Source organism: Salarias fasciatus, chromosome 16, assembly GCF_902148845.1.
Source record: "Salarias fasciatus chromosome 16, fSalaFa1.1, whole genome shotgun sequence".
In the NCBI taxonomy this organism is placed as follows: domain Eukaryota; kingdom Metazoa; phylum Chordata; class Actinopteri; order Blenniiformes; family Blenniidae; genus Salarias; species Salarias fasciatus.
In genome coordinates this window covers 32083433-32106426 of record NC_043760.1, presented here as the reverse complement: position 1 = coordinate 32106426, position 22994 = coordinate 32083433, and the positions used below count along the sequence as shown (strand labels likewise).

General features: G+C 42.7%; 1 protein-coding gene across 5 annotated transcripts; it reads right to left on the bottom strand.

Moving 5' to 3' along the window:
* Window positions 1–391: 391 nt before the first annotated feature.
* On the bottom strand, window positions 392–21150 carry ppp2r3b (protein phosphatase 2, regulatory subunit B'', beta). Of its 5 annotated transcripts, XM_030111323.1 has the most exons (15): window positions 20979–21150; window positions 19233–19626; window positions 9155–9340; window positions 8660–8763; window positions 7922–8024; window positions 6554–6628; window positions 6362–6448; window positions 5761–5917; window positions 5149–5197; window positions 4975–5064; window positions 4561–4736; window positions 3615–3733; window positions 3431–3537; window positions 2391–2432; window positions 1178–1313 (listed from the first exon to the last, which is right to left on the bottom strand). In XM_030111323.1, exons 2-14 carry the CDS (start codon window positions 19584–19586, stop codon window positions 2414–2416), a joined length of 1626 nt encoding a protein of 541 aa, XP_029967183.1. In that variant the 5' UTR covers window positions 19587–19626; window positions 20979–21150; the 3' UTR covers window positions 1178–1313; window positions 2391–2413. The 5 variants fall into 5 exon arrangements, with proteins under 5 accessions (XP_029967182.1, XP_029967184.1, XP_029967186.1 ...); XM_030111322.1 differs by lacking the exon at window positions 2391–2432 and having other exon boundaries at window positions 392–1313; XM_030111324.1 differs by lacking the exons at window positions 2391–2432; window positions 19233–19626; window positions 20979–21150 and adding an exon at window positions 12618–13097 and having other exon boundaries at window positions 392–1313.
* Window positions 21151–22994: the final 1844 nt, after the last annotated feature.

Genomic DNA, 22994 nt, shown 5'->3' with positions numbered 1-22994 from the left:
ATGTGAATTTACAGAAATATCTCCCACACAGACGAAAGGTTAATTTAGTCTGATGGATTTTTTTTTTTAATACAATCTAATGGAGGGAAAATCTGAATTCTTTCACATGTGAGGAAGCTGCAGAGCTGCATTTAGCCATTTACTTTATGACCTTTAACAGTCTGCATTGTGTAATTATTACAGTGTTTATAATAGAAGTATGATGTGAAATAGTTTGATCCTTTCTGGTGCATCAACCAGCCCCATCAGGAATTTTGATTAATACCACCGATCTGCTTTTGCCTCAGAGGCGGCAGATTTATTTTTCCAGTGCAGTTGACGCTCGGCTGATGTCGAGCAGCAACAGAAGCTTTGTCATATTCTTTATAATGATGACTTCAGGTTTGCAAAACTCCTTCAAGAACATCATTTTATTTACACTTTAGTTCGTGCTCTAAACAAACATGAAACCAGTTTTTACTCTTCCACTGAACAAATCTTTATTATTAATCCAAAGAAATCCAAAACATTTTAAAATGGTTCTTTTTCTTCTGTCAAAGTACAAGATTAATACTCTGCAACATAGAAAAAATGTCTAAAGCTTTCCCCAAATCATTTACAACACTGCAAGCACGAGATAAATATTTACAGTCATTTATAAAGTCATCTCTAATAATTTATAACCCCGTGGCACACACACGTTAAAAACCATGATGGATGTGAAGATGTACAACGTACGCTCTGTGTGTGTGTGTGTGTGTGTGTGTGTGTGTGTGTGTGTGTGTGTGTGAGAGTGTGTGTGTGTGTGTGTGTGTGTGCAGAAGGCTCAACAGTGGACTTATTTGGCATCAGCAGAAACGTCAGAGTCCAACCGTCATGATGAATGCAGAGCATCATGGGAAAACTCCTGGTTATTCATGATCACTGGAATGTACCTGAATCAGATCGATGTGGTTTCTGTGTATGTGTGTGTGTGTGTGTGTGTGTGTGTTCAAAGAGCTCCAGTGTACAACACACACATTACTGATGCAGAGGATTACATGCAGAGAGAAGTTTCTAAGCGAAGGTCCGAACCGTGCTGCGTGCGACTTGGTGAGCGCCGACCAGACGAATCGCTCCGTCTGCCTGCTTCCTGTTTCCTGTCTGGCGAAGCGTGACTTGCTTCGATTTTTTCCAGCGTGAATCTCCTCCGCCGTCACTCGTAGTCGTCGTCGTACTCGTACTCGTCCAGGTCCAGGTTGCAGTGCGGCGTGGGGATCTCGAAGAAGTGCCTCTTGGTCAGACCCAGCTCCGTGGAGATGTGCTGCCCCAGCGGGCTCAGGGGGTTTTCATACCTGAACAAACACAAACACAACGCCGTCACTGATCTGCTGTCTGGAGAGAGCACGGCCACCAGCTCTCAGAAGGGTTTTCAGTTAGGATTTACGGAGATCATTCCTCTGATTGCTCCTCCTGGTTGATACCTCCCCTCTCTCTCAAGCCTTTTCAGTTTCTGTTCTGCTTTTCCTCTGCTGGAAAAAGGAAATCTGCTCTTTTAGGTTTGTGATTTTACAAAGCAGAGAATAGTAAAGAAAGAGTTTAATAGCTGGGACTCGTGCCGTTATTTTTATTTGTGGGACACAGAGACTTGTGGAGATTGTCTTCTGGTAAAACATTACAAAGTCAACAATATGAAGATTTTAGATAATTTATCAATATAACCTCAGAAAATCAGCTCAACCACATTTGCTGCATCTGTCTGGATGATTTATATGGTAAAAAACAAACAAACAAACAAGAGGAATGATTTCTCCAGTAAAACCTGTCCGAGTTGCTTCCCTGATCAGATAAAACCCATTTTGAACAAAGCAGGTAAACTGGGGTGAAAGAACCCAAACATCAGGATGTTCTCCACATGCACTGGGAAATACACATGCTGTCTTTCTGCAGGAGGTTAAATGACATGAATTTAAACAAACATCTTCATTTCTGGTTTTCATTAATCAAACAGCATTAACCAAAGGGAATGGGAGGTAGGTTCCTCGTGATAAACGAACTGGTTTCATATTTAGCAGCAGACATGAGAGAGAGAACAAATCTCTCATCTAATTTTTGTGCATTTCCCAAAATGTCAAACGGTGCGTCGAGACAGACTCTTCAGACTGGAGAGGACACAGGAGCAACACATGAAGGAGCGAAGAGACGGGCCACCAGGCCACGCTTTATTTTTAAGCAGAGGAGGGATAAAAACAGAAGCTGTCTGGTTCAAAAACAGACTCCCAGCTCTGAGACACGGCCGCTGAACGACTCTGCTGTCAGACCGCTGGGGGGGGGCGGGGAGGGGCTGGGAGTGCGTTTAGGACCAGACTGGCCCAGAGAAGAGGAGGAAGAGGAGGAAGAGGAAGGGACTGCTGCTCTCCTGAGTGTCTTACCTGCTCCGGTCAGCGGCCGGGCTTTAGAAGTCGGTGGAGTTCCTAAAATCGCCACACAACATTCCTGTCAGCAGCCTCGTTTATCACACAGAGCAGACCCGCCGCGGACCGTCCACGCTCCCAAAACGGCCGGAAATCAACTCCTGCTCGGCTCATCCTACTGCTGCTCTGACTGCAAACCCGCCTGTCGCACTCCGGCAAAAACATCAAACCGCTCTGATGAGCCGCAGCCAGTGAGGGCTCGGACTTTATGGGCTGTTTTGGGGGAATTCTGTCACACTGATAGTTTAAAACATGCAAAGAAAATAAAGAAAACGTTTTGGAAACTTTCTCATTTCTTCACATTTCCTCCAAACTTAAGTTAAATCAAGAAAAATGAGTGAACACCTCAACGGATACTTCCAGTCCACTTTGAGATCTGTGTATGTCTCACCATCAGACGGAGGAGTCTTACTAACTCTGAATTACAGAAAATGTTTTAAGTCTGTTGGGGTCATTAAAATTAAAACTATCTAATAATGGTAATGCGGGTATTTGTGTATGCGACACACTGACCTGTCAGCGGCGCTGCATGAAAACACAGTGCAGGATATTTTATTTATTAGCTGTAAATTCAGAAATAAGTCGGATTCTGTTCAGTGTTGCACTATTTTTGCTGTGAATAAATGGTATTTCAGGTGTTAAATGCCATTTACATTATAAAATTATCATTCTTCCATGAAAACCTGATGCTTTAGAACGGCCTCAGCTGAGCTGAGATGGAATATCATCAGCTGCTGTTAGAAGAACGCGTCAAATATGAAATGATGTTTTTAGAAATTATCACACTGAATTTGCAGACGAGAAAAAATCTCTGCAGTGTATTTGTATGTGTTTTTTTTTTTTTTTTTTTTATATTTTAACGATCACATTCACTAATCACATTAAAGTCCAGCTGGATATTCATCATTTTTCTTTCCCCAATGCAGAGATCTCACTGTTGGTTTGATGAATCAGGACCGGGTTTATTATTTAAAAGAATCAAGAGTCGTCAGACTTACACGTCGTTACACTGATCATTTGCGGCCTCCTCGGCCACCAGGGTGTCGTACTCCTCTGCAGCGTATCTCTCCCAGTCTGAGACCTCCTGGCCGTCTGAATCCACCTCCTTAAACGAGACAGAAACCCTCAGACGCTCTGCTCGCCTTCGGAAGTGACGATACACCCTGCCGGCGGCCGCCTCACCCGGATGACGGCGAACGGGTCTCTCTGCTCGTAGATCAGGTACTTCTCGATGTTGAAGAATGTGTCGAAAAAAATGTGGGACAGCTTGCACCTCTTCAGGTCCCGCAGAGTGATTTTACCTGGACGGGATCAATCAGACAGATCAGTTAGTGAAGGAACTAAAAACTGATCAATGTTAATCAGTTTGGAAGAATTTATTTGTTCGGATTTATGAACAAAGTTACTTCCAGAGGAAAACAAATTTACTTTTGGAGTTAAATAGAACGGATTGTTTGAATCTGCTTGAGTCAAGATAAAGTTCTCAGACTCACATAGCCAGAGGGGCATTTTCCCAGAAAACAGAAAAGTCAAACTTAGAACCGTTACATAACTGAAAATGTAAAGCATGGAAAGGATTAAATTTCACAGAGGAAACTAAACTCGGCTTTTAAAACACAGCGGAAACATGTTACATCATGTAAAAACTAGAGAATATAGTGTGCTGTGGAGATTATGTCACGATCCTCGTCCTCACATGTAACATCTGTGGCTGTTAAAACTGCGGGAGTTGTGTTTCCTCAGGACTGTTGAGGAAAACATGACAGGTCCTCGGCTCAGAAGCGGCTGCAGGTCGTCTAACATGTGATCTGACACAGCTCCATCAGAGCGGCATTCCAGCGGGCTGCCTGCGGGTCACATTCACGCCGTGGCTATCGATACGAGCGCACACACACGCTGACCGGGGACCAGGCTGCCTGCTGCCGGGGGTCTGGTGACAGTGTGCGTGACGCCGGCACCAGGCAGGACGGAGCAGGCCGATCCATAAGCGCTCGCTGAGCTAATGATCAATGATCTGGCCTGGAAAGTGTGTGTGTGTGTGTCCTCCACTGTGACCGAGGCCAGAGGACAACGTGTCAACACTCTCTCCGGAGTGCGCTTGTATGTGAAAATGTAAAAGCGGCCTGACCTTCGACCTCTGGCTTGACGAGGTCGAGCATTTGGCAGAGGCAGTCCTCGAAGGGGAGCGGCTCGATGCCCAGGATCTCCATCTTCTGACACTGCTCCTCGTAGAAGAACTCCAGCTCGTACATGCTGAGCACCCCGTCGCCGTCCAGGTCCATGCAGCGGAACCAGTACTCGACACTGGAGGGAGAAGCAGGAGCGAGGAAGTCAGGAAAGAGCTGCACAGAAGAGGAAGACCGACTCCTCCTCTGAGTTCACACTGAATGTGAAGTGACAGAGGAGCGGTGGCAGAGAAGCTGCAGTTTAGTATTGAAAGAATATTCATGCTTGTACAGAAACACCGTTGCAACAGAGAAATAATCAGATTTCCTCGGCAGCGGATGAGTCTAAACTGTTCGGCGTCAGTGTGAGACGATACCTGGTGTCTGTCTTCTTGTCCACTTCAGAGATGAGGAACCAGACGAAGTCGGCGTAACTCAGCCGCCCCTCTTTATAGACTTTGCTGCCCCTGATGGGAAAGAAGATAAACCTGCTTTTAAAAGAGGCCGGAGAAAACAGTCGTTGTTGTGAAGAAATGATGTTTTCATCTCACCTTGTTACTGTTCCTGAGAATATCCGCTCTATCATCCTATGTGAGATGGCTGGAAAAACACATCAAGAGGTCACACGGTCTCTCAAGGCTACATTTCTTTTGTCTTTAAAACTCTCAGCTTCCATACGTCTTTTTCCCCCACAACACATGTGATTCATTCTCTCCGACTGTAAATCCAGACGGGCGAGTGTAGCTTTCTTTCTTTTCCTTTTCTTAAGTCTTGACAACGTTATAAATCCTCTGGTCATCATTTCGACCATATAGTAGTAGAAATTGTTCCAGACGTGGCGTCATTGGAAAAGAGTATATATGCCGTGCTCTTATTGATCTTGTGTCTCATTTCCCCCGACTCACTCACAGACCATCAACCAAGAACATGTGGCGTTGAGTGTGTGCAGGAAGCACCAAACAACTCTTCCCGGCCTGTGTTTGTGTGCGAGAGCTAATCCAAGTAACATTTACAAATGTCTTTTATTGAGCCGAGCGACTGCTCAGATTTAAGAGGAGCCGAGCTGTCAGATCCATTTGTCTCGTCCATTTCTCCACTGCGAGACACATCAGGAAGCGACCCTGATCCAAACCAACCGAACAGCCGCTGGGTGGTGTGCTCACCTTGGTCGTCGTGCCGTGCCAGGTCCTTCTGGTCGATGTACAGGTCGTGGTCGGTGTCCAGCTCCCAGAACTTGCAGTAGATAACGTAGAAGTGTTCGTAGGAGAAGAACTCGGTGAGCTGGTTCACGTCCTCTTCCTGCTCCAGCAACGCCACATTCTGATCAACGGTGACAAAGGCAGAGAAATATTACAATAGTTTGTTTGCTGGAGAGAGTAATTTTGGGACCCAGTAAAGAATCACTGAGGTGCACTTTGATATTTAACATCAAAACACTGGTTAGTTTATCTGACTTAATGGGCTTTGTTAATGTCAAATTAATTGTAGTGTTGTTTTTATTCCCATTAAAGTGTGTGATCTGAGTCAGTGAAGGTCAGTGGAGATCAAAGCATGATGCCTCGTTCTGAATGAGCAAAAGAAAATCAGGGCTCATTCGAAAGTTGACAGTGATTTCATCTCGAAACTCCATTTGTAAAGATTGCATTGAAAAAAAAAATACATAAAAAAAGTGTTTTATGTTTTATGGTTAGAAAGACAGTGAGTGAAGTGGTTAACGGGAGCTGCATTCAAAACAGGGAAGCTGCAGTGAAAACAAAGAAGCACCTGAAGAAAGTTGCTTTTCCTGAGCTCAGTGCAGGTTATTTTTCCAGTCCAAGACCGGTTCACGTTGTAGAATATCCTCTGAACCACCTGGAAACAAAGACAGTGTTATCTAAAACTAAATAATGCACGTGGAGAAGAGAATAAGGAACTCAAGGCTTTATCTGTGGTGTGATTCGTGTTCTGACGGGGTACCGTGGTGATGTATCTGGAGTGAAAGTCCGGCGCCTCTTTCAGAAAAGCGAGGCCTGCGTGTGAGTTGACCACATCCTGAAACCACCAGAGGAAAATCAGCTCGTTTCCGCGGGCTCCACATCTGCTTCATTTCCATAACAAAACGTACAAACACCAATGCTGAGACCAAGGCGGCGGACAAATACCGCACACATTTTCATTTCAACACTGCGGCTACGTCCAGAGACAAATGAAATGGGAACGCACATCTGTCTTTCTGTTCTGATTGACACAACACACGACTGTCAGAGAAGGAATAGAAATGTTCACCGATTCAAACATCACAAGTTACCAGAGACTACACACTTGTCTGTCACGCCACAAGCTTTGTGCAATGTCACGAAAGAGCTGCAGGCCCTGCTGGGAGAGGCCGTCGCACTAAAAATGTTTCTTTAAAATCACAAAACACTGGGTTGACCGGTTTGGGGATGAGCTGAACGCTTTTCGACGTCACAACAAAGTGGTGGAAAGGCCAGAGACGAAGAAAAAAAAAACAAAACTGTTTTCCTGAGACTGCCGTTAACCTTTTCTCCTTCCTGGAGCTACAAATCCACTGAGTGAGCTGCATCTCAAATGAACTGGAGCAATATTCTCGCCATGAAACTCCCTCATGTCATTTCTTTATTCCGCCCGCTTTCCCTCTACCGGGGAAAGAATTGTTGACATAAATGCGAAGGCGGCAATGAAATTAAAAGGCCTTATTTCAGGGCAGCCGTCGTGCCTCTTTGACTCCTACTGTGAGAAATTAAATCATAGAGAAACACATAAATCACAGAGCACAGGAAACAGGCGGGGACAGTCAAATCTACTCCACTGCAATCCGCCTTTCATTCATCAAAACAGTCAAAGGCGATCCGCCGAGTGGAAGCCTACAAATTAAACTGCGTGTGCCACAAGGCATCTGCGCCGGTATGCTAACGTATGTTCAGGGCCGGGATGGCCGCTCCCGCCAGCAGGAAAGTGATTCAGGTGAGGGGCGGAGCCAGCTGCTTGTCGACTACAGCGGGTCCGCCTGGCAAGAATCTCCCAACACTGAGATAGAAACCTGTCTCACACAAATGAATGAATGAATAATCAGATCATTTCTGATGCTTTTTACACAGGAGACATTTTCATTGATTGCGGAGATCTGCGTCACAGGAATCTCCCCCTCAATACATGACTGGCTTACAGTGACGTTCCTGAATTAGCCCTCTTCCACCTGAGCGGGCACAGTTTGAGCAGGCCAGTCCAGAAACCATGTCCTGTCCACGGCGCCCGGGAAAATGAAACGCTGCCACCCTGCGCTGCCAATTCCGGCCCGCTCCCCGGGTGTGCTACAGCCAGTACCTGCAGGAATGGAATAAAGTCGTCTTGTTCCAGGTAATTACAGCCAGGCTTGGCCAGGAGGTGCACAAATTTAGAAGCGTCATCGTGACAGGTCTGCAGAGTTCTGGAGAGGAAAGGAGAGAACAGATGGCTGCAAGGTTACTCTCACTTTGGCTGCAGTGCTCTCTCTATCCTTTTTAACATTCTTTCAAGAGCACAAGTTGTTTCATTAGAAGTGAAAGTGCAGGTGTAGCACATGCTGGAATTAGGATTCTGATTTGCTGCCGGCTGATTAAAAACACGGAGGGTTACGGTAGCCAAGTAAAAATAATACAAGCGTCTGTTGTGGCCTCCCGTCTAAGAACGGCTCGGTTATGAGGTCCAGTCAAAGGCCAGGTCTGTCCAGTTCTCTCGGGGCTCGCGCATTAATACAAGAGCATGTCTATCGCATACAACAGCATTCAGCACATGGCCGTCATTACAGAAGCCCCTTGATACTTCCTTTCAGTCTCATGCTGAAAGGACGCTGAATGGGCGTTTTGACACTGTTATATACTGCAACTTCCCCCTGGTGGTGCTTATAGGGCCAATCACTTCTGTTTAGGGCGAGAAAGAAAAATCTTATAATAGAAAGTTCTTTGCAGCATCTGTGATCCCCGGCGAACGGTCATCATTGTTGAGAGGACACTGCATGAGCCGTTTGGCAGTGTGTGAATGCCTGGTGCGGTCTGGGGAGAAGAAGGGGAGCTATTGTCTTACTTTCTCCACATAGCAACAAACTTGTGAACAGACACGAAGCCCGTCCTGTCGCCTCCAGCCAGGCAGAACAATGGCACTTTCCAATAGAGGGGACACTCACAGGCCTGAGGACACACAGAGGTGGGAGAAAAGGGGCAGTGTGTGTCAAGCATGAAAAGAGAGAGAAAAAAAAAAGAAAAGGCGAGGACATCAAATGAAGTCATAAACTATATGAATACATATATTATCAATGAAGCAGAAACAAAGAGCACAAAGACACAGGGCCACGCAGGGCTCAGGAGCAGCGTTGCGTCATTTGAACATGTCCCTGCAGAGGCGGAGCTGTCATTGCTCTCTTCATTTAGGTTACCCTACATTCCTCAGGGACACAGAAATAGTACTTTCCGTTGGGTTTTAACATCAACAAACTTACACATAGTCAGGAGTTGAATGGCACTAATGAAAGTAATCAGCTGCGTGGCAGCCGAGTCTCTGCGCTACAAATCACATTCTCACCTTGGCAACCTGCCCCATGTCCTCAATGGTGGCCCTTTCATTAGGGAATTGGGAAAATATTTTCTCAATTTTGGAAATGAGGCCGTCGACGTTGAGGCTGGCTTGGGGCCGGCCCTGTGGGAAGTAAAACTTGGGAATGCTTTCACTCAGTGCTGTGGTGACTGGCTCCTCCGTCCTCACCTGGGCCTGAGACACACACACACACAGAAAAACACGTTAGCCACAGGGAGCTAGTAAATGCTAACGACTCTGCTCAGGCATTCCAACATGTGCTGAGGCTCGTCTTAACACAAACTCTACACATTGCTGGCACTCATGTAACCATAGCTCTCAGCTGCCCAAAGCCGGTCGGGAAAGACTTGTGACTGCTCAGCAATCATAATCATTACCCATTTATCTGTAACAGATACTCCTGAGAGTGGCAGTGCTCTCAGATCTTTTATAATAGCTTTAAATTAATATGCATCACCTGTCAACATTAAGTGTAGAATAGTTAAACCACACAATCGTTGCAGTTTGCTGTTAATAACTTAACCGCAGCAGTACAGCAACGTGTGCTGCTCTATTGAATTCTGTTTCAAACTGACAAATTTACATCAATCAATCTTTGATACTATTTTATGTAACTTATCACAGGGCACACACACACACAGTACAGTACACTCATGTTCCAGTACACTCTCATTCGTACCGACAGAGTCAACACTTTGCCTCAAACTAATATTTTTGGCCAATAGGTGCGAACCGGTGGACCCTGAGAAAACCCACTGGCGGAATGTGCAAACTCCACAGTGAGAAACCCTCAAACAAAAGTCTACAGACAGTATTATTATTGTTACACAATAAGCAAACATTAAATATGCACGTTAAAGTGACAGCTGGTGCATTTCGACTTGATATCTTAATGTGAAATAATTATAGTCATTATTTAAAAAATGCAATGAGACATTCTTGAATTAAATCATATAAAGATGAGAATTTCCATTATTATGTACTCTTGATTATTCAATCATTCTACAAAAACTCACAACAAATAAAAGAAAAATCTAGAAGTACTACAAAGTATTCCTTTTTTAAGGTTGTGGTAAGAGTATTGATTAAAACTACATTGAAACTCACCCACTGACCATAAAAAATAAACAGTACATCTTAGGCTACTGTGCTTAATATGATGCTCTAAATCATGTGATATTTTAAAAGATATTCCAGGTAGCAGATGGTATTAAAAGTTTCAGAATTTAATAACTGATCGACTTTTTTGTATTTAGGAAAACATTGAATTATGTGAATAATCCCAACATGTCCTCTTGATCACGATGTGCATGTATGATCACGTTACAAACTAAAATCAATAAATGAGCCTTTACATTGCCAACATTTTGAGGAACCTGGATCCCTTTCAAGGATACCTCTGGTGCTTCACAGCAAGAAAATCATAATTGTAAATCAGAAGTAGCCATTACTTGTTCTTTCTGTGCTTTGCAATGTCGCTCTTCCCTGCAGTCCAAGACATGTCCATTCCCGGCTGGCTTTAAACTTTCTGTACGTGTGGATGAGTGCAGGTCGTTGTGTGTCTCTCTGAGAGTTTAGTTCTTTGATGGACCAACAAGTCCAAGGTGTACCCCTGTTTTTTATTTAGTGTTTCTGGAAAAAGCTCCGACCTCACTGGGCCTGAGTCTCCATAAAGCAGGTGGAGAAGACTTTAACACTGTCAGCTATGAGGAGTAAAAAGAAAATCAGATTAGAAATTATTTTAAAATAAAGTTGGAGTGATTGTAGGATTGTAGAATTGTTGCTGATAGCAGAGCAGGAGACAGACTCGTGTTGTCTGTACAATGGAAGTCTGACCTTTATACAGGATGTACTGTAGGATTAGCAGTTTGTCAGGTTGGAGTCATTACTGAGTTGAACTGAGTGATCCATACAAAACATATATTCTCCTCAGAAACGCAGAAACATTCCAGTGTGTAAGTTCACATTTGCACACTGGGACAGTTTACAGGTTCACACTATTTACTGTGTACTATTAAGTTCCCCAGTGAATGTGTCCCAACAGTCCGTGACCCAGTCTAACTTACTCAAATTTTAGTAAATTCTGCCTGATCATTGTTAACTTTACGCACTACAGCTAAACCAATGGCATACACATTAAGCGAGTGGTCATCCCTTTGTAATGTTTTCCCTAGGTGACACTTGAAGAGAAAAGTTCGGACATCCCTGTTTTAAAACAATCTTTCACCACAGTTTCACGAGTAAGTCACTTGACAGTGGAGACTATTGCAATCATCCATCTAATTCTGACAATTGCATCAGGTAACAGTGAGTCCAGGCTGCCATGGAAGTGAATCAGACATTAAGTAATATCATTCACCACACACTCTGGGCACAGCTGACATACTATTAAAATCATCGGGGGGGTATTTCCACTGGCGTGTACACATAGAAAGCCAAGACGCATTCAGGAGTTAAACATGTTATTATGATGAACATATCAGCCTGGTACTAAAAACAGCTCGAGCAGAGAAGGCTTTGCTCTCAATCAGCATCTCGTACTCAAAGACTATTTACATGACTCAAGAATCTGCTAACCGATTCAATCTGTGTGGCAGTTAATAATCACATAAACACACCCACACAGTGCCCTGCTCACACATAGAAATATCTGCCGTGTTTGTTTTGGTCCGGCACTAGTATGCACACACTGTTTATTTGTTCAGACCTACATACGTCGTCAGAATCACCACAATGAATATCTTAACCTAACAAACTCTCACAGTTATACAGTTTGATGCAAGTGGGAGTGAAACTTGCCATGTGTTGTGTCACAGTGTGAAAATGTTTTGCCGGAATCTGTCAGTGGCAATGTGTTCATTTAACCTGATAAATAATAAATGCTGCTGCTCTTCTGTCCTGTGTGTTGGTGTCAGCCATGGCTATAAAAGGACATAAACATCTCCACACTCTCTCTCTCCATGCTCACCACTAGCAGAGCTCTTGAGCACAACTGCTAAGCCACATGACATTTTGCACATTCACAATGATGGGCTCTCAAAGAGGACAGCAAAGCGGCTGAGCGCAACATACCACACAAGATGAAACATCATCCCGTAACCGAAGCCGACATGTCATATTTGTCTCTACAGATTAAGCATACCTTGTCCCCAAATAACTGCAAAAGCACTTTAAAAAGTGACGGGCAAAAGTGAAAACACTTTTCACAACAATCACATTTCCACATTTCCCGTCTTGCGTTGGTGCTTTCTGATGTAAACCTGGTTCCCACAGAAAGTGATGAAACTGCTCCTTCATTCTCTTGTTCAAGTAGCTATTATACGATTACTCGGTAGAGCTACAGTGTAAACACCATGCCATGAAGCTCACAAACAGCAGTTACATGAACAGACCTTGGCTGACAGGCCCACAGAGCCTCTGTGGTGGAAAACACAGTCATACAAACACCTGCCTGTCCTTGCTGGAAGGCTCTGAGTCTCTTCTTGAATCGGGAGGGCAGAACAAAGTCACATCCACGTGCCAGCTGGGCCAACTCCTTCCTCAGGTCAGGGTCCTGACGCAGGGACAGTTCCCTCATCCTCATCCTTGCTCCAGACAGGACGGGACACACATATAAACAACGCAGCACTCAATCCAGGGGTATCCTCTTGACTGCTGGAAGCAGCTGCAATCACCACTCTCAGTCAAAACGCAGTGGAAACAGCGAGGGTCCTCTGTGTGTTTGTCCCTGTGATTGTCCTCTGTCAGAGTGAGAGCTCCTTAATGCAAGGGAGCAGCTGCTACTGTGACTCTCTCTCCCATTCCAGATCTGGTCGCACAATCTCAGCTCAGCCTGCTGCTCTGTCCCAGTCTCTACTCATCATGCATATACACACACATACACACACACACACACACACACTGCAGGGTCAGGGAGCCCTTGCCTCAAAGCTGCTGGGGAGATAAGGAGTGACTGGGTGCATGTGTGTGGGAGTCACTTAGTGTACGGGGTGGGGTGTGTGCAATGGACCTGCCCTTTCCAGTTTGCATTCTTCAGTGCTCATGGAAGGTTATGTAAAGAGACAGACCTGTTGTTGCAGCTTGCAGCAGCTACATGGGCCAACTGAAGGATGTACCTTCATCACATGATGACAGCCCTCGAGTTCAGTGGCTCTCTCCTGTTAGTGCTTGGATGATTTCCATGGGCGAGACATAGGGACATTTTAAAATAAATCCCACAAATTTATAATGAAAGAAGCACACTGAATTTACTGAATCTGCCCAAAAAAAAGCCAGAGAAAGTCAATCATATAAACAAAAAGTAATCTAAACTAATGAGGTGTGAGTTAATAAAAGAGAACAGTAAAGTGTGACTAGTACTGCTGATGAATGCAACACAGACCCAAATCAATGATAACCACACAATGACAACAGATTCGTGTTTCCAATTATTTTGCATCCTATCTTATGTGGTCTTTGTTTTGCCTTCTCTTTGCAAGCTTGGGCTGCCATCCATTCCATGTCTTATTATAGTTGATGGGCAATAGAGGGAGGGGAACGGGACATGTCAAATTCAAAGACTGATGACCGAACCAGTCTGTGCCTATTAAAAGCACTACCAGGCACTGTTTGGGCAATCCAAGAAACTGGATCTGGAAGAAGAAGGGTGTATCTTTAGTCCTCAAACAAATATTTACATCCGGTTTTGCAGTCTTGGAATGATGGCAATTACATCAATTCTCCATAAAAAGGTAGATCTAACAGCCCTGCAGGTACCTTCACTACATGGGCTGTACACAGGGAATCCACACCCAGTGATGTAAATGATAATCAAACAGGAATAGCAATGTGACGTCCGCATTAAAAGACTAGCAAAATAACCCCATATTGTTAATATTATTATTATTATAATACGCTGAACCTACGTGGACACCCATGGTATTTTTAGATGACAGGATCACAAAGTCCACTGTTTTCCACTGGTTTCTGTTCAAACCCAGTTCCTGTTGTCCTCCACACAGGACACTGCACATGCTTGATAAGCTGTTTGTATGAAGGCTTTTCATACAGGCTGTCTTTTGTTTGTGCTGATCAACTCCAACAAAACAGAGAGGAAGGCAACAAGGCCAAAAATATTGATAGACCCGTATGAAACTATCAGCTTTTATACAGTGTGCAGTCAATACATGTTTGAGTAAACACATTCTGAGGTCTGTTCCATAAACAGAGGCATCACCAAACAGCAGAGTGAACAATGTGTTGTTTTTACTCAGGCAAAAACAGTCACCTTTATGTTTGAAAGTATAAATATGTACAGAGGAAGAATTGTAATAACGCTAATGTTTTGATTAGAAACTGACCACGAACTTATACAAAAATTGGCAACTTTTAAGTCACCAAGACATTCTGGGACGCATGCAGGGGGGTAATCCATGCACTGTCTGCTCTAGGAGCTACAGTAGTATGTCCATAATCCGATGGGTCACTGTGACAAACTGAAAAAAAAAAAAAAAAAAAACAAGTTCTGGGGCTGACCCCATGATGTGTCCAATCTGTAAACTGCTAAATCTGATTTGTACACAATCATGTGTCCAGACTTGTTCACTTCATTGCATAACACATAAGATTAGGAAACACACTGTCTGGAGTTTGTGACCATGGCAAGGCTAATGTTACAAATCAGAGTAGTTCAAATATTAGCTGTTCAATGAAATAGTTATAAACTGCCACTGAGGGCAGCATGCCAAACAGACAAACAAACCAAGACGAGGAGAAACATAGAACAGGTTGGGGCAAAACTCGCCTTCCCCTGAAGGTTTTCTCCAAACTCAGACTACATCCATAAATCATGTTCCACAAATACGGATTTGCTGGCTTGAGGATGAGCATCCCTACCTGAATCATGAGACGAGCAGCACATGCAAGCAGAGGTCACTCGCCCCTTTTAACAACCCTTTGACAGAGCTACAGCTTAATTTGCATCATGAGTACAGAATCAGTGCTGCTGCAAATTCCCGAAAGCTCCAGCTCAAGCCACCACAATTGGATGTCTGAGACAGGGATTTGGGATACATGTGAATGTGTGCCAAAAATACGTCTGATTGACTGACAACGTCGTGATCTCACGAAAGGCCAGCAAGTACAACAAGATGAGACCAAATCTGCCAGCTTGACGAAGAGTAATAAGGCAATGGCAGAGTCTGAAACACATACCGACTGGGAACTGTATGGAGCTTACATGGGATGAAAAGTGGAGCAAATGATGTGAACCACTGAGATAAAACTTACTTTTAGGTAGTTAAAAGAATCCCACCATACTTATGCAACAGTATTACAGTAACATCAATGAAAGGTTCATCAATCATCACAATTAAAAACAACAGGTTAAAATAATCTGAAGTCACAGTAATATAAAAGGGTTTTATAACGGGAGTGTCATATGACCCAGTTGTTCCAATCTGGCCTGCAATGTTGACCTCACACAGCACAAAAACACAAACACTGTAGTTATTGTAACAACACCAACATCTAAGACCAAGCAGCAGGAGGTAGCAATGCAGCGGTGACAGCTAGATGCCTTCTTACTGGTGAAACTGGATTTGCAAGCAGCATTATGTTGAAAACACGATGAAGGTTGCAGAAATCATGCACAGAAGGGACCATTTCTTTTCAGGAGAATAATTTTCTATGAAGTTTAAACTTTACGCAATATTTTTACAGCTTCTTCTCAATTCAGATCAGTCTGTGCTGCGCGAGACACTTGAACTAAAATGAAATTGACATTGACAGCTCTGCTTCAGAACAACACTACATTTTGAAATTGTACACCGTGGCCTCACAAGTGACCAAGACTTCCCTCGGCTCAAAAAAAGAAAAGAAAAAAGAAAGCACTTGCAGTAAACAGTTTAACGCCTGGTTCTTTCTGACAGGTCAGGCAACTGATAACATGACCTCAGAACCCCTGCTTCAAATAGCTTCTATGTTGCTGAGCCCAACTAAGCATGTTATAAATACATCTTGAGAAATCGGCGAACCTAAATGTAGGAGCCAGGGACAGAAGAAAAATTTAACCCTCTAAAAAAATGCAAATTCACTGCTGTATACTTCAGAGCACCAGGTCTGTGACTGTACATGACCTATTGCACACGCACACACACAGTGTGTTAGCCAAGAGAGCTGTGAGCCAACCAGTCATGGAAACCTGATATTTACTGTACATGGTGTAAATAAATGATCCATGATCACATTTCTCAACAATGAGTAGCAGCTAATGGAAGAGGCTTCAATGTAAATTATGTAGAGGATGAATGTGCTGCCACGCCTCATCTGACTGGAAGAGTTCTGGGTATCTGATGCCAACACACGGGAACCAAGGCTATCTATATCAGTGTCTGATGTCAAAGTCAGACCAGCTGTTCCAGGCTGCATCAGTGCAGCATAAATTGAATTTTTGAGTAATCCTTTAAAGGAATGCAACTGTATGCAGGAATTCGTTTTGTTGTCTTAAAATAGAAGTATTACATTCACACAACCTCACAATCCCTTTAATATTGAGTGACACGGCGTGGCCACATGCCATGACACATCACAGTACAATACACAAACTCTCCGGCAGCTGTTTTATATTAATCCAGGGAGTGAGGGCATTAGGGGCCAAAGGTTGCCATGAGGAAACAGACAGATTAGAAAAATCATATGGTTCACATCCATCTGTCAATAGTCATAGGGAACCGTGATGTGCTTATTATCCTCTGGCTAAACAAGAGGAGGCTGAATCTGCAGCTAATATGTTGACATTCTCCGCTTTGAATCTGGACTTTAACAAACTGTGACCACACATTGTTGCTTCTTAGACAATTGTGAAAAAATAAAACTCTTTGTTGTCACAGTTGGTCTCACTCCTGTCCTGGTGTTTCAATCTGAGAGACAGCAGATGTCGCACCAGTGATTACTTGAACATGCCCTTATGCCCATCTTTAGCATGTCAGCAACATGTGTAAGGTGGAGTCTTGAGAAGCATGTGCAACCAGCTGTCTGCCTGTCTCACTGTCATCACACTCACTAATGTTCACAATGTACCACTAGCCAAGGCGTTCACATTATAGCTCGGCCCTTGACAGTGTGAGTCCTTGAATCCCAGAACAAATTAAAATACTTCAAATGTTTTCTGTTGCTGTCATTTTTCCATGACATGAAAAAAGTGAACTAGTATTCACCTCTTGAGAATTCTGTCACAGCATAGGGACGTGTACAACAGGCTATTTTCAGACACTCCCACTTCTCATACCACACTAATTTGTGGGTGAGGCCTGAACATTTGGAAAATATTTGACTACTGAACACAACATATGCTGATGGCTATGGAGGCACCACTATGATAGGCCAGAATATACAGTGTCTTCCTGATTTTCAAGTCCAAGAGTCCTCAGCAGCCTCTTGTGGCTGTCAGGGAAAGCAAAGACACAGATTACAGAGCCACCCATTCAAACTCAAATTACTTAAAGGTGCATTAAGGAGTTTTACAACCTTAAAAATACTTATTTTCCACCATAAATATGTTACACATTTTTAGTGTGCCCTGACATTCATTACAAGTACCTCTAACAGCGCTAAATTGTCACTTGAAAGTTGCAGTGCCGGTCCGGCACCAGCATTTTTTTGGGGAGAATTTGAAAGGAATGACGTAATGCGCACTCCGGCTCCTTGAGTTTCGATTTGTCCGCCATTACTCCGCCAGATGCTTAGTGAGCAACAACTGAGCAGGAGCTTCCAGAAAGTCAGAACAGACTGGCTTCTAGCACTGCCACAGCTCCACACAGACTCCACCAGGTAGAAGAAACTTAAATCTTACTTGAGCGCTTCTAAACGAGCGAAGACGGAGTCCCCCTCTTCCGTGCACGGGAGCCACAGGGACGAGTTTTTCACTAAGCTGCGTTACGCCCAAGGCCTGCAGGGGGCGCTGTTTCGCATAAAACGTGCAAACTCCTTAAGGCACCTTTAAAGAAAAAACTACAAGGCTATAATACTCTAATATAATATGAACTCAAATCATTGTGAACAGCAGCATTGGAAAACTGTTTAAATATTAGATGGTTTCAGTAAACATGACTGTGGGTTTGTAAATGAGTACATTCAATATATACCAATATTCAAATCAATTCAATGTTGCTTTATCACACTCGGGGGTGCAGGGCACGAAAGCAGAAAACACTGAACAGGTCGTCGTCAGCCCATCAAAGTCTAAACAATTCACTCGGTCAACTTAGAATCGCCAGTTATGTGGGAGAAAAGTGGAATACCAGGAGAACATGTAGATTCTGGAGCACAGAAAGTTCCCCTGCATCCTGTCTAAACTGGACAGGAACCCGTTACATTCTTACTGAGTTCATTCTAAGCTGGCTATAACAACAAAAAAATGAAATTCCAAATAAACGCTTTGGAAATAATAACAAATAAAACACTTTATGTTTGGGGCAGTGGTGGTTTAGGGGTTACAGAAACAGACTGATGAACAAAATTTTGTAGGTTAGAATCCCACTGCTTACAGGTTACCACTGCAGTTCCTTGAGCGACACTCACTGCTGTAATGTGGAAGCTGATTGCTCCTCGTATGTGGAGTTAAGGTTATCTATGAATAAGATGGGTTAAACGCAGACGAATGAATTCCCCAAAAGAAGTATGCAAATCTAAGAAGAGTACAGTGCACTTAAACATGGCTGTTTAAATAACATTAAACAAACCAATGGTACCTCTCACACTGCTGCATGCACCTTCCATTGAATAACTCATTACTGCAACCAAAGAGAGGTAGGACTTCCTGGGATTGTGATTATGTAACATACCCTTAAGGTAGAGTAGCTCAAGTGGCTCCAGAATCAACATGGGATTGTAACAGCAGGACATAGCTTGTTTCTGGTGTTTTTTTTGTTTTTTTTTTATAACTTTAAATGAAATCCCTGAGGCATAACTTCTCAAGTACTTCTATCTTGTCTAAACATGTCAAACTCACTCTAAACTGTTCAAATTTCAACTGCTAAAATCAATTTCAATATTAAATCTTTCGATTACGTTTTAAAGAAGAACTCACCTTCTTGGTGCTGACAGACCGCCGCAGTATTCTTCCATTGGGTCCCGTTACTCTGGTATTACTGCTACTGCGTGTTGGCAGGGTAACGACAGATGGGGGGCTGGAGGGAGTACCGAGGGAAGCAAATTTCTTCTCTGCCAGGTTCTTCTGGGATGCCACATTGTTGTTCTCATTGAAGGTTAATGACCTTTTATCCGGTTCATCTCCAGTGGCTAAATCGATAAGTTGTCCACTTTTGATCACATCCAGATAGTCTTTGAGTAGTGACTGTGTTTCAGGGGCACTCAACCAGTTCAGAAAGAGCTCATTCACTTTCATTTTCAGCACTGGCTCCAGAACTTGAGGCGACGGCATGATGCCAAATGTTTTTAGGCAAATTCTTAGACAGCTGGACCTGTGTGAATACAAGAATATTGTTAAAATCAAAGCACGTCACTCTGGTTCAGCAACTTTGTGTATAACATATGCACCCTTGGCATCATGAGCACACGCTTCAGCTGACTGCTGATGTTCAAAAAGTTTCTTTTGGGTGTCATTTACCCTTTATCTTTCTTTTTTTTTCTCGCATTTTCAATGGTGTTTATTTTCTTTTTGGATGAGTTAGTCAGATTCAAATGTGATTAGAGGCAAGTGATATAATTCTGGTAAAAAAAATTAGGCTATGCTATCCAGATGTGGAGCTGAAAAAAAGTGGCTACCACAACATGAATTAATATAAAGATAATAGATAATAATAAAATGTGATCAAACATACATATAAAAATACCGAATGTTAACTTTCCGACTGTTAGTTGAAGATGTGAAATGTAATGCTTCTCAATATTTACACATTATACACTGAACATGCTAAGACATTTAATTTCGTGTGGAATAGTTTTTTCTCCCTTTTCATTTTATTTATATGTAAAGTGGATACTTCATTTAAGTAAAAAAAACTCAACTAAACTGAATAGCAGATGACTCATGGCTTGCAGATAATATTGTACATCTTATGTTAAATATTCAATAGAGGTAATGCATTTTTTAACTTGAACTTTATTTGGAAGATTTCTCTCTCTCTGATATCAACATCTGCAGTCCTTCATCCACGAATGTGCATTTGCTAATGACAAGAGTTCCGCATATGAAGCAACATCACTGGCATGACAATGTTTCAAAGCTTACAGCACAATGTAATCAAGGTACCCAAGAGGGAAAGAACACCTCTACAAGCCACAAATCATGATACTGAGCGTTTACCGTATTTATAGTGAGGCCTCTTCAAACCAAAATTAGTGTATGAGAGAACGTATACAGATTTTTTTCAAACATCGACGTTGCACCAGCACCAAGTCCTAGAATTGCGCAACCCCGTTACACCTGTTTTTCAGATACATTTGCAGAGAATACATACAATGTTTGGTACTAAATAACACTCGTAATGACTTGCGGTCAGCCGTATGTTTTCCGTCTAGAACGAACACTCACTAACGGTATTGGATTTTAGCGCGAACTGTCAATGCTTTAGCCCACAGGCGATAGTAAACGCAAAACCATACTGACCCTAATGTTAATGCTAGCTATTTCAAGAACATTGCTGGGAACGTAAATGGTTTGAAATCGTATTTGGCTCAGGGACGCAACCTATAGCTGCACAGGAAAAGCTCGGCCACGGTGTACCGAGTAGTTAAAGTTGATGTAAATGTTAGCAAGAGACTGATGGCTAAAATAGCTTTAGCATGCTAACTACCGAAGCAACACACATACCTTCAAATCGGAAAATCAGAACAGGTGGATGACACTGTACTTTACTTTCCTTCCAAAAGCGACGCTGCCGCTGCTGCTGACATATTTATCTCACGTTGGGAAATGAAAGGGGAGTTACGGAGCCGGTGGACATTTGTGTGAGCCGACATCACTGCCACAACTTTCTGGATTCTCGTTCCCCTGGTAACCACCAGTGAGATCTCGCGAGATTTCGTCCACTGCCTGCCACAGGTTTCAAAGGAGCGCTTTTCCTTCTACGGGCTGAGTGAGTGTTTGAGGCTCAAATTTAAGGTTTAAAGTCGAAAGAAGTGTGGAAAAAACACTATATTTTTCTCTTTGTAACTTCCTGAATGCAAAATATTGTCCACATTTTCACCAGAAAACTGTCTTCTCAGCTTATTATTTAATGCGATAAAAAAGGGCGGTGAGTATCAACAAAATGTTTTCATCTTTTAATGTTAGCACAACTTCAGTAGACAGTTTGACTGTCGTGAAAGTGAGACTTAGATTTTTAGACAGCTATATTCTGTCAATTCAAGTAAATCAATGTCAAATATAATTAAAGTCGGTATAATATATAATTAGATACTTTGATGGAGTGTGAACAGTGTTAATTATTTCGGAAAAAATGACAAGATTGTGTTCCCATTCCTTAAGATGCACCCAGTTATATTGAGATACCTCAAATACTCCTTCAGCATCTTTGTGTTGCTTTTGCATCTCTCAACTCTCACTTTTCTCTATTAAATCAAGCACCATATACCTGTATGATAGCTGGAGTTAATACACCTATGCACAGACATATTAATAAATATAATTTTAAAAATGCATAGAATTTGTTTGAGCAACAATTAACTTATCACTTTATGTAAGGCAATCTCCAAATTTGCGTTGATCATCATCACAGTACAAATTTCCAGGAACCTACTTAGTGCATTCAATTTAGCTTTGTATGAACTTGATCCTGACTCCCTTTGCATGAATAACAATGATACATCTGTGCCTCATTCCACTCTCCTTTCTCCTCTCAGGCGCTTCTCCTCAAAGCAGCTGGGCTGAGCACCTGGTGTGAATGGAGCTGGACATTCTTATTGATTACCATGGGGAGGAGTGGCCCCAGACATCATGGCTCCCTCATTGCATCCTCAGCATTGAAAGCAGCCAGCGCAAGGAAAGGTCAGTTTAAATAATAGGCACCATATTTGACAGCCATGGAGAAAAATGGCATGGATTTCTTTCAGAAGCAAAGACTCTACATTTTATACTGCACCTAAAATGCAGTCCCATTAATTTCATAGACATCCAGGAAAAAAAAAAAAAAAACACATTTGTGATGCACTTGCATGCAAACATGTATGTGTAAATCTGTGAAATTGATTACAGATCTGGTATTAGAAGTGCAAGGAAGTTATTTCATATTTTGTTGTACACAAGCATTGCAAACAAGAACAACTTAATAACCCTCTGCCCCTGTAAGTGTAATGTTGCTGCAAACATAATAGTCATCAAGACTGAGTCTCCTCTTTTTTACATGACGAATTACAAAAGAAAACATATACGTACATATATACATATACATATGTATTTCACATACAGTTCTAGGTAGCTGCAGTTTTTTTGTGCAATCTTTGGTTGTTTGTGCTTCTGTTTTGCTTTACACAAGCGTTTGTACTGATCTATAGCGGGATGTCTTTGTGGGTTATAATTTTAAAGCAAAAAATAATCTTACTTTTGGAATAAGTCCATAACACAGTTGTACGTTGCTAGGAATAGCCTGTCATGAACTCCATTGATGTTTCTCTTTATCTTCTGTATGAAAGACATTAGGGACACCTCTCACGTCGAACCTTCATCTTGTTAATAACAGCATCCAGAGTGCCTGTGGCCTTGTTGTTAGGAGCAGATTAACAGCAGTTCCCTGGTTGTGAAAATTATTGACTAGATTCTCCTGATTGCTTCCCTTGATAACACAAGCAAATCAAATCTGAAACATTCAAAGTTGGCCGAAGCTCAGTG